At 35.6% G+C, this 14,502-nt stretch overlaps 1 protein-coding gene across 1 annotated transcript; it reads right to left on the reverse strand.

The window, feature by feature from the left end:
* Nucleotides 1-9,738: 9,738 nt before the first annotated feature.
* Nucleotides 9,739-10,701, reverse strand: monDomV1R1274 (vomeronasal 1 receptor monDomV1R1274). The gene is given in 1 exon segment (NM_001167518.1): nucleotides 9,739-10,701. A coding segment is annotated over 1 exon segment (963 nt).
* Nucleotides 10,702-14,502: the final 3,801 nt, after the last annotated feature.

The following is a 14,502-nucleotide window of genomic DNA, read 5'->3' on the forward strand; positions in this document are numbered from 1 at the left end:
AAGTAGAGAGGATGAACAAAGAACTTAAAACTATGATTGGCAAATTATGCACTGAGACCCATTTAAAATGGCCTGAAATTCTTCCTCTGGTCCTATTTTATCTTAGAAGCAGGCCTAGAGGAGACTTACATATTTCACCATTTGAGATGCTTTTTGGACATCCACCTATACAGGCTAAGCCTTTCTCCCCGGCATATACCTCACTATTAGGGGGAGATATTACTATTGCTTCATATATACATGAGTTACAGCACAAACTATGTGAACTTCATGATTCTGGAGCTGCAGTACAAGCTGGATCACTAGACTTTTCTCTGCATGACCTGAATCCAGGAGATAAAGTTTATATTAAGAATTTCAAGTGCACCGGAGCAACTCAGCCTTCGTGGGAAGGACCATTCCAAATATTGTCAACTATTCCAACATCTATAAAAATTGGAGAAAAGGACTCTTGGATTCACTGCTCACATGTGAAGAAAGCATCTTCTGCTGAGAGAGATTGACTGAAACCTATTACATCCATTGGAGATAATAATCCTTAGACAAGTGGATGCTGTTGTTTTTTTTTTGAGAACACATTGAATTACTGATTTTTTCCTTATTTTTATTATTTCTTTTCTTTATTTTGATTAGAATATTTGATCTTTTCTCATTTTTGTACTGAAGGTACACATAATTAATATTAATATTTTATCCTGCAGTAATAGAAGTTAATATATATTCTTGCTGTAATATCACTTTGATTGAACATTTACTGTAAATGTACACATTTATATCAAAAGGGACTTCCCCTAATTTGGCTTTCTGTCAATGCGCCTAGCAAAACATTGGTTTTGCTTTCTTTTCTTTTCTATTTCCTCCCTCACTATTCTAATTCCTCTTAGAAATTTGAATATCGTGTATATCTATACTTAGAAGTGCATTTAGGATTACAAATTGATTATGTTAAATGATCAGTGGGGAGACTAGTCTCCCAATGATCATCAGGGGGGTTTGTAAACCTTAAAATTTCACAGACTTATGAATGTTAAACATTTCCCCATTGGACTGGGAACATTCCCCATTTTGATGAGAAAATTCCTTGCTATGGGAGGACCTCTACTCCACCCATACTTAAGACTGCTTTAGGGCAGAAAACTCCTTGCTAAACAAAGAAAATACTTGGACCCATGCTTATAATAAGGCAAGGAGTTCTTTGAGCCATGCCTGTTTTTTAGAATTGATACAATGTGATGCAAGGTACCTAAAAGGGTCGGGCAAGTTTTCTCTTAATGTTATTAGTTGACTCAGCTGTGTTTTCACTGGTTCACACTTACTGAGGAGATTTGTAGACTTAGCAAGAATTCAGATGGGCAGTCCTTTGGAAAATGTCTACAGTGATTGGTAGATGTAAGGACTTAGGGGAGCTGACATAGGAGAAAAAAACCCTATATAAGAAAAAGCAGAATCTCTTGGGAAAAGAAATCCTTTTGGAGGATCTCTGATGAGGATCACTTTAGAGGAAACTCTTGAGAGAGGCTCTGGAGAAGGGAAGCTCTTGGAGGACAATCTCTAAGGAGGTCTCGCTGGAGCTCCTCTGAGGGGACTCTATCCCTCTGGAGGTTCTGGAGAGAGGCCCTTTGGAACTCTCTCTGGTGAAGTCAGCTGAGATGGAGTTGGCCTGGTGTCACTAGAATCCTTGCTTAGACAGACCTTGTGGTGGGTGTTAAAAGACTGACTGAGTCTATTCTGATGGTCTACCTATTTCTTAAACAACACCAAATTATTTTGGATGCTTACTGATTTTTAGTAGATTTTGGTATCAGGTACACCAAGTCTACCTTTTTTACATTTTTTTCCATAAGTCATTGGATATTCTTGATATTTTGTTCATCTAGATGAATTTTGTCATTTTTTAGCTGCATTAAAAAAATGGGGGGGGAACATTCAATGTTATGTAACTGAATATATACAATAAATGTAACTTGCCCAGATAAGCAAAAGAGGAAAAAAACTGTTTAAATATGCCCATCTCACAAAAAAAAGTAACTAAACAAGCCATTAATGAATTCTCTAAGGAAAAATCCGCAGGGCCAGAGGGTTTCCAAATGAATTATATTAAACATTTAAGGCATAATTAATCCTAAGGCTATATAAAATATTTGAAAAATAAATAAAGAATAAGTCATACTTAACTCCTTCTACCACATAATTATGGTACCAATAACACAATTCGGAAAAGCCAAAAAAGAGAAAGAAACAATAGACCAATTTCACTAATGAATACTGATGCAAAAGTATTAATTAAAATATTGGCAAGGAGATTGCAGCAATATATCCTAAATATCATACTCTGAACATAAAGGATTAACACTAGGAATGCAGGACTAGTCTAATAATTGGATAAGCTAACAAATTTTAAATTAGCTCTCCCAATCACAATTTAATGGTAAATTTTTCATCTAATGAGAGAGTTGATATTTTCATTCTATTGATATTGATTGATTGTTTCTTGATGTCTCATACAGACTCAAGCTTTCCCCATGCCCATTTCTAATATTTAAGGAAATATTTTTAATCAGTGAAATTTAATACGACTTTTATTATTTGGCCAAAGCTACATTTTAAAAATTCTTTCCTTCAGTGAATTTTTACACATCTCTCTCTCTCTTTTTTTTCAGTTTGGCCAATTCTTTATTCTTAAGTATTATTTTTTTAAACATTTTTGTGCCTCTTTTATCAAGCTATTGATGCTGTAGTCATAATTTGATTGTATAATTCTCATTTCTTTCTCCAATTTTTCTGCTACTATTCCAATCTTTTTCTTTAACTCTTCCAGAAACACTTGTTACAATGTTTTTCCAATTAGAATTTTTCTTTGAGAGTTTTTTTTAAATAGCTCTTTTCATTGTTGTCTTCTTCGGAGATTGTTCCTTGGTCTTCCATGCCACTGTAATTCTTTTTTCAATAGTGATATACTTTGCTGTTGTGTTTACTAATTTTCCCAGTGTATTTCTTGACTTAGAACCTTTCTTAAATTCAAGTTTTTCCCATCTTTTTGATGCTGCAGCATTCAGAGGTAGTTTGGGTTGGCAAGGGATCCTAAAAAAATATTGGTACATCCATGGTAGTGCAATACTGGGAGAGATATGTTCACTGTTCTCTAAGTGACAATCTTTACCAAGGAAGGGCTATGGTTCCTAGCAGATTCAAGTTTTTATGTGCACTTTGGTTAGAAACTGTGCTCTGGGCTCCCATTTCTATGTGACTGACTATAGGTACTCCTCTTTACCCTACACATGTACCCTAGAACCATGTATGGGCAATCAAGGTGCTTAACAGTGCCAGCTATACCCAGTTCCTGAAAAGACCACCTGTAATTTATTTTTGATATTTTCTGAGCTTCTTGTCATCTTTGAATTAAGAGCTCCACAGACCATTGCTGCTATTGTCACCATTGTTTCTACTGTCAACTTGGTGAGCCCCAGATAGAAATCCACCTTGGTGTCACAGACATCTCATGCCCAATTAAAAAAAAAAAACACTATTCAATGGTTTAACGATTCATGATTCCCCCCTTACTCCTTCCCCTTTCCTAGAGCTGACAAGCAATTTCACTGGGTATTCATGTATAATTGTTAAAATCATGTTTCCATGATTTTTTAACAATAAAACCCTAATCATATCCCTATTGAATTATGTGAATGATAATATGTTTTTCTTCTTCATTTCTGTTCTGAAAGTACTTTTTCTGGATGTGGATTGTGCTCTTTTTTCATAAGTTCCTCTGAATTATCCTAGGTCACTGCATTGCTGCTAGTAGAAAAGTTCATTACAATCAATGGTACCACAATGTATACATCTCGGTTTACAATGTTCTCCTGGTTTTGCTCCTTTGACTCAGTGTTGATTCCTGATGGCATTTCCAGTTCAGGTGGAATTCCTCCAGCTCACTATTTCTTTCATCACTCTTAGGGTCCGGGTTTTCACCTACCACCATGGAAGACCAATAGAAAATGCAATTAGCAGAAGGGCCTTGTTTATTGAACTGATGTGCACCAGTAGCACACATCAGGGGAGCTCCACCATAGAGTTTCAATTGTAGTCTGGGGATGCTGGGATATATATGCCCTCCATCATGCATGGCCCCCCAGTCCCTATCTGGTACATACCATTGTTGGAATGTTTGGCAGCATTTATGGTCCCTAAGCTCTTATCTGGGACCTACCTACTGCTAGGACCTTTGACATATTAACTTCCAAGGCTGGGCAGTTTCTGATCAGGCCCCTAAGTTATCTGGTACCCACTGCGGGGATCTTTGACATATTAACTTCCAAGGCTGGGCAGTTTCTGCTCCCTCAGCATAATAATTTTTCATCACTACCAGATACCACAATTTGTTTAGACATTCCCTCATCGAGGGATATCCCGTTATCTTCCAATATTTTGCTCCCACAAAAAGTGAGGGTAGAAATATTTTTGTACATGTATTTTTGCTTAATATCTCTTCAGGGGATAAACCCAGCAGTGCTATGGCTGGATCAAAAGGCAAGCATTCCTTTGAAATCCTTTGGTCATTGTTCCAAATTGCCCTCCAGAATGGTTGGATCAATTCACAAATTCACCTGCAATGTATTAATGTCTCAATTTTGCCACAATCCCCCCAACATTTGTGACTTCCCTTTGCTGTGTGAACCATAAAAAATTTTCAGACCCTACTTCATAAGGTTAGGATTGTCAACCTTACAAATTCCCCAGACCTTAATTCATAAGGTTGGGTTAAGACCTTTCCCCATTGGGACCATTCCCCATTTGGGCAGTGAAGGTACTTAGATTAAGAATGTGAGAACTCTACTTAGATCAGGAATATGAGACCTCTACTCCACCCCTACTTAAGTCTGCCCTAGAGGAAGATAAAGTTGTAAACTCTTTTCTGAAGAATGAAAAGTACTTAAACCCATACTTATAGTGGGACAAAAGTTCTTAAGCTATGCCTCTTTTAGGACTAATACAAAAGGGTGCTAAGTACCTATAAAGGTCAGGCAACTTGTGACCTTACAAGGAGCAAAGAGGTGAGAACTTACTCAGAGATTCTAGTCTACTCAAGTGTGAATTACTCAAAAGATTAGTCTACTCAGGTGTGAACTAAGAATGGTCTGTCCCTTGGAAAGCATCTACTGTGCCTGGTAGATGGGAGAACTTAGGGGAGGTGACATAGGAGAAAATTCCCTTTAAATAGGAGCTCAGATAGAGCTGAAGGAACATTCTGGCACATTAAGATTCAGGATTGAGCTGGTGGAGGCAGCTGAGATGAAGCTGAACTGGTGTCACTAGAATCCTTCCTTGGACAGATCTTGTGGTGAGTGATTAAGGACTGACTGATCTTTCTTTTAGGGCTTAGGCCTGGGTTGGCCAGGGCTGTCCTGGGCCTGCCTATCCTTTTCTCATTATTCCCCTTTTCTCTCAATCTCTCCTTTTCTTTAATTCCTCATCTGTATGAATTAAAATCTCTATCAAACCCAGTTGACTTGGGTATATTTTAATAATTGGGAATATTTCCCTGGCAACCACCTTATATTTGATTTAAAAACAAGACACTGTCTTGAAACATTTTCTGAGGTCACAAATTTACTCATCCACTCTGATATCTACTACAATTTAAGTCTTCCACTACAGTTTATGGCCTCAACTATTTTAACTCTTACAGCTGCCATATTAGTTAGTCTACTAGGTGTGAGGTGGTAACTCAAAGATGTTTTAATTTGTATTTCTCTAATCAGGAGGGATTGAGAACACTTTTTCATGTGCTTATAGAGAGTTTTGATTTCTTCATGTGAAAATTGCCTATTCATGGCCCTTTTGTGAGAGATAAATATCCCTATCTCATTATATTATTACTATAATTTATCTACAAAAAGTTTCAAATAAAAATGGCCAGGAATGTTAATATAGGAATGTTAAAGGGGGAAATTCAATATAGTATCTTTTTATTGCTTGTAGGAGATCGGTCAGGTGCCTAATAGCTTGTGGCTATTGAAGCTCCATATAATTGTTTTAAGATTACACAAGGAAAACTACTGGAGACAGATGCATAAAACCTCTATTTAATAAGTATTGAAAAAGTTTTGAGTAAAGGGAAGGAAAGATAATGAAGGTTGAGGATTAGGATTGATTCCCTATTCCCAAAAGGAATCTAAATTTTTACCCACTCCCTTCTAGTTTGCCATAATTTATTTCTTGCTAGAGGAACTTCATCCTCCTTAAAACCATCCTTAAAACTATGAATAAAAATCTAGGATCTCTACTAAATCAGCTATGCAAGTTACTAATCCTCTTAGTTGTATAAGTAAATGTACTGTCTCCTTAAATCTCTTTCAGCTTTAAATCAGATCCCATATTCACTCTCTTTGCCCATTGCCAGCCCTTCTGGGCCTAGCTAGGCTTTTTGGTCTAAGTAGGCCACAAAATGGTTTGGCCCTCTCAGCAGCCACACAAAGGAAAAACAGTTTCTCTCTTTCTCTTTTCTGTTGATTTCTGCCACAAACTTCTTCCAGAAACTCTAACCTGTTCTTCTCCTTCACCTGCCACTGGGATTTTTCAGTGTTCCAAGGAATAGAAATGCCAGCCTCCACCTAGGAAAAATAAAAGTCCTTGGCAGTTAAAAACCACTTGACTCAGGCTACTCAGAATTCCAACCAGCAACCTACCCAAGATTCTGTCTGGCCTTAAAGAAACCCTATTAATTATTCTTTACCCTGTTCTTAGCTGCTAAGATCCCAATTAATCCAAAGGGTCCTCATTAGCCCAATGGCTTAATTAAACCTAATATTATGGAGATTAGATTTTAATGTTATCAGTTGTCTTGAGATAATCATAATTGTAATTTTAAGATAATTAGCATAAGCCATGACTTTAGCAGGCTTTTGTGAATATTCTGGTATAAGGATTAATGTTTGGGATGAAGGAAATAATTGCTTTTTTATAAGTCTTAGTGACAGCCCCACCCTTCAACATTGCTATATCTGATCCATAATATGTCAGGATGCCTGACCCTTAGTTTAGACTTGGGTATTGTGTGACACCCCCCACTCTTATCTTATGCATCATCTTCATCCCAGGCATATTCATTTCCCCCCTTTATATGTAATAGTTAAAATAGTTTGAGGCCATAAACTGTAGTGATTAAAATAGTGGAAGATATAAATTGTAGTAGGTATAAGAGAGGATGAGTAAATTGTGACTGCAGAAAATATGTTTTCACTACAGTGTCTTGTTTTTAAATCAATATATAAGGTGGTTGCCAGGGAAATATTCCCAATTATTCAATAAACCCAAGTCAGCTGGGTTTTATAAAGATTTTAATTAATACAAATGTGGAATTAAAGAAAGAGAGAAAAAATAAGAGAGGAATAAGTATGAAGGGCCTTAGACAAAAGGTCTAGACCTGAGTCTTAAGAGAGAGATCAGTCAGTCCTTAATCAACTACCACAAGATATGTCAAAGTAAGGATTCTAGTGACACCAGGCCAGCTTCATCTCAGCTGACTCCACCAGTACAATCCTGAATCTGCATCTCAATCCAAATGTCCCTTCAGTTCTATCTGAGCTCCTATTTAAAGGGAATTTTCTCCGATGTTACCTCCCCTAAATTCTTACATCTACCAATCACAGTAGACAGTTTTCAAAGGACAGACCATTCTTATTTCACACCTGAGTCGTCTAATCTTTTGAGTAATTCACACCTGAGTAGACTAGAATCTTTGAGTAAGTTTTCATCTCTTTGCTCCTTGTAAGTTCACAAGTTGCCTGACCTCTAGGCACAGCTTAAGAAGTTTTTTGCCTTATTATATGTATGGGTTTAAGTACTTTTCATTGTTCAGCAAAGAGTTTACAACTTTATCTTCCCCTAAAGCATGCATAAGTATGGTGAAGTAGAGTTCTCACATTCCTGATCTAAGTAGCTTCAGTGCCCAAATGGGCAATGGTCACAATGGGGAATGGTCTTAACCCAACCTTATGAAGTAGGGTCTGGGAATTTTAAACATTCACAAGTCTGAGAAATCTCAAGATTCACATCTATCAAGTGATTAAATCATTTTCAGATGATTTCATCTACCCAAGAGAAGTATTTCCTCATTACTTCAATGAATCCACATCTCTCTATTTTTGTCACTGATATGGACTATTATTAAACTGGTATAGAAGATGCCTAATTCTTTGGGGAACAAAAGAAGTTTTTTCTCAGTGCTCAGGGTACCCTAGTCATGACCAGGAGTCCAAATTTATTATGGCACCCACACACACACACACACAAATACTAAACCTAACTTTCTTTATGGGTTGAATATTTTGCTTATCATTTGTGTCCCTGTGGCTAGAAAAAAAAAATAAGCAAAACCTGACCATTTGTTGATTCGGAAATGGCTTGATTTTTTTGTAAATTTGACTTAGTCATTATATATTTGAGGAAACATTCCTTTGTCAGAGAATTTTTAATAAAAATATTCCCACAATTTCATGCTTTACTTCTCATGTTTGTCGCATTGATTATTTTTTTTGGTATGAAACTTTTTAAATTTGAAATAATCAAAGTCATTCATTTTACATTTTGCAATTTTCTCTACTTCTTGCCTGGTCTTAAATTCCTTCCTTTCCCACAGGTCTGACAGGTATACTATTCTATGTTCACCTGATTTATTTATGATTTAACTCTTTATATTAGAGTAATTAACCCATATTGAAATTATCTTGGTATAGGGTGTGAGATGTTGACCTAAATCTAATCACTTCCATACTGTTTTCCAATTTTCCCAGAATTTTGTCATAAAATGGGATCTAGTCCCAAACTCTGGGATGTTTGTGTTTTTATAACACTAACTTGCTGAGGTCATTCATCCCTAATCTATTCCATTGATCCAACTTTCTATCTCTTAGCCAGTATAATATTGTTTTGATGACCACTGCTTTATACTAGAGCTTAAGACCTTGTACTGCTAAATGCTCATCATTCACATTTGTTTTTATCATTTCCTGTGATATTTTTTATCTCTTGATCTTCCAGATGAACTTTATCATAATTTTTTCCAATTCTTTAAAAACATTTTTGTAATTTGGTAGGTATGGCAATGAATAAGTAGATTAATTTGGATTGAATTATCATTTTTATTATGTTAGCTCATCCTAACCAGGAGATCTTAATGTTCTTTCCTTTATTTAGACCTAGTTTTAATTCTATTAAAAGTGTTTTTTAGTTGTGTTTATATAATTCCGGTGTTTGTCTTGTTAGATCAATTAATGTCTTAAAATCTTGAACAAAGTCAATTAAGGTTTTCAAAGTAATGACTTAATTAATACCATGTTTATTTATTTCTGTTTGTGTGAGAGTTAAATATTTAAAATATTATTTTGAAATCTAAACTGAAATCATAAGGTCTCTCCCTTGAACTGCAAAGTATTCTCTTCTTTCTTCCTCACTTTTTGTACAGTTAAATTTGGTCAATTTCTGAATCTAATGAACTCACTTTCTCTGGGAAAGGAGTCTGATATGTATGTTAACCTGCTGAGAACATACTAAAATGTGTCACTTCTAGGGTCTTTTTCTCATTCAGTTGAGACTCGCTCCCTGAGGTCAGATACCCTGGAAGGTAACAAAAGGAAAATATTAAATTGATCATTTTCTCCATTTTTTTTTCAGAATAAGAAGTTTGAATTAAGTCAGATACAAGTTTGTTTGTTTTTTTCCCTTCAAAATTCTTTGACTCTATAATTTTAAACATATTAGTTCTGGGTTCTTAGATGAGTGTTTATAAGACTTTTTCGTCCATTTGAAAACGTTACAATAACTGGCATTCTTTGAGTCACTACTCATTAAAACAAAAGGGCTGATTGTTGGATGAATTAAACTAAAAAATGCGGATATATTTACCACCCATTGCTTTGTATCTTTAGAATTATCCATCACAATAATAAAGATGGAACTGAGTGAATAAAAACATACAAAGATGATCATGAGACACAAGATGAATTTGGTGGCTCTGATCTCTGCTGAGGCACTAGGATTGAAACTGGGGTGATGAATGTGTTGAACTTGCCAGTGGTGTCTGTACAAAATAAGAACCATGTAGCCACTTGTAATGGACATGAGTCCCACAAACACTGCATCATAAAGGGTCTTCCAGATTACAATTTTTAGGGTTCTCATAGCATAAATGTCAATAGAGCAAAACCCTAGGTTCCTTGTCAGTTGACTGTTGTTGCTACTCCTAAGAGCACCTACATGCAGAGGCACCACTAAATCTATCAACAGATTGAGTACCCATATGAAAGCACAGGCTGGTACAATGCTCTTTAGCACTCTGGCTTTGAGCATTGCCCATTTGGGGCTACAAGAAGTGATGGTGATGGCCTGGAAGACACTCAGGAGGCAAGTAGTGCAAAGAGAAATTCCCCATGATACTCTTTGAACATAAATTATGATTTTACATTCAATGTCACTCATGAAAATTTTCTGATTGCAGGCCTGCATTGCCCATGGAATTCCCTTGAAAATCACCATTAGAATGTTGGAAAAGACCAAATTAATACAAATTTTATCAATGAGTGTTATCCTCTGATTAATGATTAACTTCAAGATGTATAGATAAAGGAGAAAAGAATTCCCAAAAAGTCCAATTATAGTCTGAAGTTTGTGAAAAATGCACATGAAATCATCATAAGTTAGCATTCCTTATGGTTTTGTCCAGGAAAAAAATGGTAGTCAGACACACAGGGACCTGCAAAGGAAGAAAGACCATTGTATTATAAAACTCAAATACACATGAGATTCCACACATTCTTGGGCAGTAAGATTAGCATTAGTGAACCTTGTTTGTAATTTAGAGATATACTGTTGAAAAATGCTATACTTGTGGACAACCAGAAGGCTCAGTGGAATGAGAGCTAAATTAAGAGATGAGAGATCCTAGCTTTAAATCTGATTTCAGATTTCCTTGGCACATGACCTGGAGCAAAGGCACTTAACCCCCATTTTTTAATCTGCCTTGCAAACAACATACAGTGTATTGATTCTCAATGGAAGGTCAGAGTTTTTAAAACTGCTTTAGTCATATGAGTTTTTTGAATTTGATGATGCAAGTTTTCTCATCTTTGGTACTGTAAATCAGTTCTGCTTAAAATTGGGACACTAATACACTGCTGGTGGAGCTGTGAATTGATCCAATCATTCTGGAATGCAATTTAGAATTATGCCCAAAGGGCTTTAAAAGACTGCATACCCCTTTATCCAGCAAAACCACTACTAAGTTTCTACCCCAAAGAGATAATAATAAAATATACATATACAAAAATATACTTATGTTCTTTATGTTGGCAAATGAAGGGTTGTCCTTTGATTGGGGAATAGCTGAATAAATTGTGGTGCATGATGGTAAAGGAATGCTATTGTGCAATAAAGAATCATAAACTGTGTGATTTCTATATGAGCTGGAAACAAGTCCATGAACTGATAGGGAAATGAGCAGAACCAGGGGGACATTGTTTATAGAAACTGAAATATTATGGGATGATCCTATATGAACATGTTTGCTACTAACAGCAATGCAATGATCCAGGGCAATCCTGAGTGACTTATGAAAAAGAATGCTAAAAACATCCAGAGACAAAACCGTGGGAGGAGAAATGCAGAAGGTAAATATTTGATTCGTCATTTGCCCATGTGAATATAAGAAGTGGGGTTTCAGGTTTTTAAAAAAATTACTCTATTAAAAATGACTCATATGGAAATAGGCATTGAATGATAATATATGTATAACTCAATGGAATTGCTTGTTGGCTCTTGGATGGGGAGGGGAAAGGGGCAGGAAAGAACAGGAATCAAGTAACCATGTGAAGATACATAAATAATAAATAAACAAAAACACTTGTACTATGTGGAACTATTTTTAATTTTTTTTTGTTCCTTATCTACATGTTTATGTATTCAGATGTATTTATTTATGTCTTATTTGAAGTACATTGAGATTTTAGAGATTATCTAGAGTTAAAGATTGAGTTACAGAAATTAAAATGCAGGAAGCACGTTTATAAAAAATGACTTTTTTGCCTTTAGGTGAGAAAAGTAAAGGAAATCTATAAAGAGGTATGAGAAAACTCATTCTATATTACATTTAAGAAAAGCAATTTGATAAGAAAAATAAATGGTAAAAGATTCCATTTTAAATGGGCTTTGGATAGGCAGTTTTTCTGAAGGATCTAAGAAAAAGAGTCATTTTTTTAATATGCCATATGTGGAAATAATTTTAATTTACTTTTCTATTGAGGCTCCAAAGTCATTAGACTAGGTTGCTCTAAGTAGTGATGAGTTGTCCTTTACCATATGTCTACATTTAATATTTGAATTATTACTAAGAATGTATGTTTAGGCAAGAATCTTTTATATTCATGGATTACATGAAGCTCCAATCTAATTTAGGAAGGCTTTGGTTAACACTCAGTTTTTTTCTTCTGCAATCCAGAAAAAAAAGTTATTACCATAGAGGTGGCAGAATCAATATGATGTTGAAGTTACCTCTGATTTCTATCAAATTACACTCCCCAAAGCAATAACATAATGCCTGAAAGGGAATTCTGGAACAGCATACTCCACAGAAAGATAAGGTGAAATAATTGTTCAGCCCCAAACAATTTAGCAGGTCTGCATAAGGGATCTATTGTACTAGGGTGGAGGTGGAGTATAGCCCATCAGGTCAGGCCTCATATAGGCAAGAGGCCATGGCCATAACTGAAACAGAAGCAATGGCTTCTAGAATTCCTCGTCACACATGGTCATGGGGATTGGACAACTACTAAGAAGGAGATCACATTGATCCCTTTTCTGACTATGAGTGCAATATTCTTGACAAATTGCCAATATGCAAAACACGGTCTCAGCTCTGGGATACAGTCAGAGAGGGAGTAAGCACAATAGCATGGACCACAATGTACAGGCAGCCCCAAGGAGTTGGGAACACTGGCCACAGTTCCAAGGGACAAAATATCGCTTGATGTTTTTCTCAGAAGTACATGATAGGCTCAAACCCAGAAGAAGACAAAATCAATACTGCTGCAAAAAAGATATTGATTTCAAGAAAAATATGAACTGCTTTCAAGCCCCAAAAGAATTAATGGAGGAGCTCAAAAATCATTTTTCAAATCTAGTAAGAGGGATTGAGGGAAAATATCAAAAATATATTCTATACATGAAAACCATGAAAAGAACCAACAGCTTGGTAAAGGATGCATAAAAAATGGTATAAATTAATCTATTAAAAAACAGAATTAGCTAAATGGAAAGCACATACAAAAATTCAGGAAAGAGAAAAAAAACTTGAAAAAAAATTGCTCCTTTGTTAAGAGAGGTACAAAAATTCACTGAGGAAAAGAATTCTTCACAAAGTAGAATTGACCAAATGGAGAAGCAGTTCCAAAAGCTCATTCAGGAAAATCAAGTCTTAATGATTAGAATTTGTATCAAGTGGATGCTAATGCTTCCATGAGTTATCAAGAAACAATCAAACAATGTAAAACAGGAGGGGGTGAATAGAAGGAAATGTGAAATATCTTATTAAAAAATACTGGGAAAAAAATTCAGGAGAGTTAATTTTATAATTATTGGACAACTTGAAAACCATTATTGAAAAAAGAGCTTAGAAATCCTCTTTTTTTTAAATCGTCAATTAAAATTGCCCTAATATTGTAGACTGAAAAGATAAATAGAAATTAAAAGTATCTAATGAACATCTCCTGAAAGAAATCCCCAAAAGGACAACTTCCAAGAATATTATAGCCAAATTCCAGAACTCCCAGTTCAAGGAGAAAGTATTGGAAGTAGCATAAATGAAGAATGTAACTATTGTGGTATAAAGACTCAGCAGCTTCATTAAATGATAAGATGGCCTGGAATGTGATATTCCGGAGTGCTAGAAGAGCTAGGATTTCAATCAAGAATCATTTATCATGAAAAACTAAGCCTAATCTTTTTTTTTTTGGGGGGGGGGTGAAATAGAGGACTTACAAACATTTCTGATGCAAAAATCAGACTAAACCTGAATGGTCTGGTGGAATGGAATGGAATGACTCTCCGAAATAAGAATCAAGAACATCATAAAAGGGCAAACAGGAAAGTGAAATGTAAAAGCATTCAAGAAAGGCAAACTGTTTACTTCTCTAATTAGGGAGGTCTGGAAAAGCCAAAAGATGTTATCATTATTAGGCCACTTATTAGGCCAGAACATAGACAATAGGTGAGCATGTGAGTTGAGTCAGATAAGATGATATAAACATGAAATTAAGTTAAGGCATGAGAAAGAGAAATACATTAGGAAGAGGGGGATGAGAAAAATAGAATGGGATCAATGATTGCACAGAAAAGAGTGAAGTTAAATGTTCACAGTGGAGATAAGGTTGAGGAGGACCTGGGGAGGAGAGAATGTGAACCTTATCCTCATCAGGATTGGCTCCAAGAGGGAAGAACATACACAATCAATTG

This window comes from Monodelphis domestica, chromosome 6, assembly GCF_027887165.1.
Source record: "Monodelphis domestica isolate mMonDom1 chromosome 6, mMonDom1.pri, whole genome shotgun sequence".
NCBI classification, from domain to species: domain Eukaryota; kingdom Metazoa; phylum Chordata; class Mammalia; order Didelphimorphia; family Didelphidae; genus Monodelphis; species Monodelphis domestica.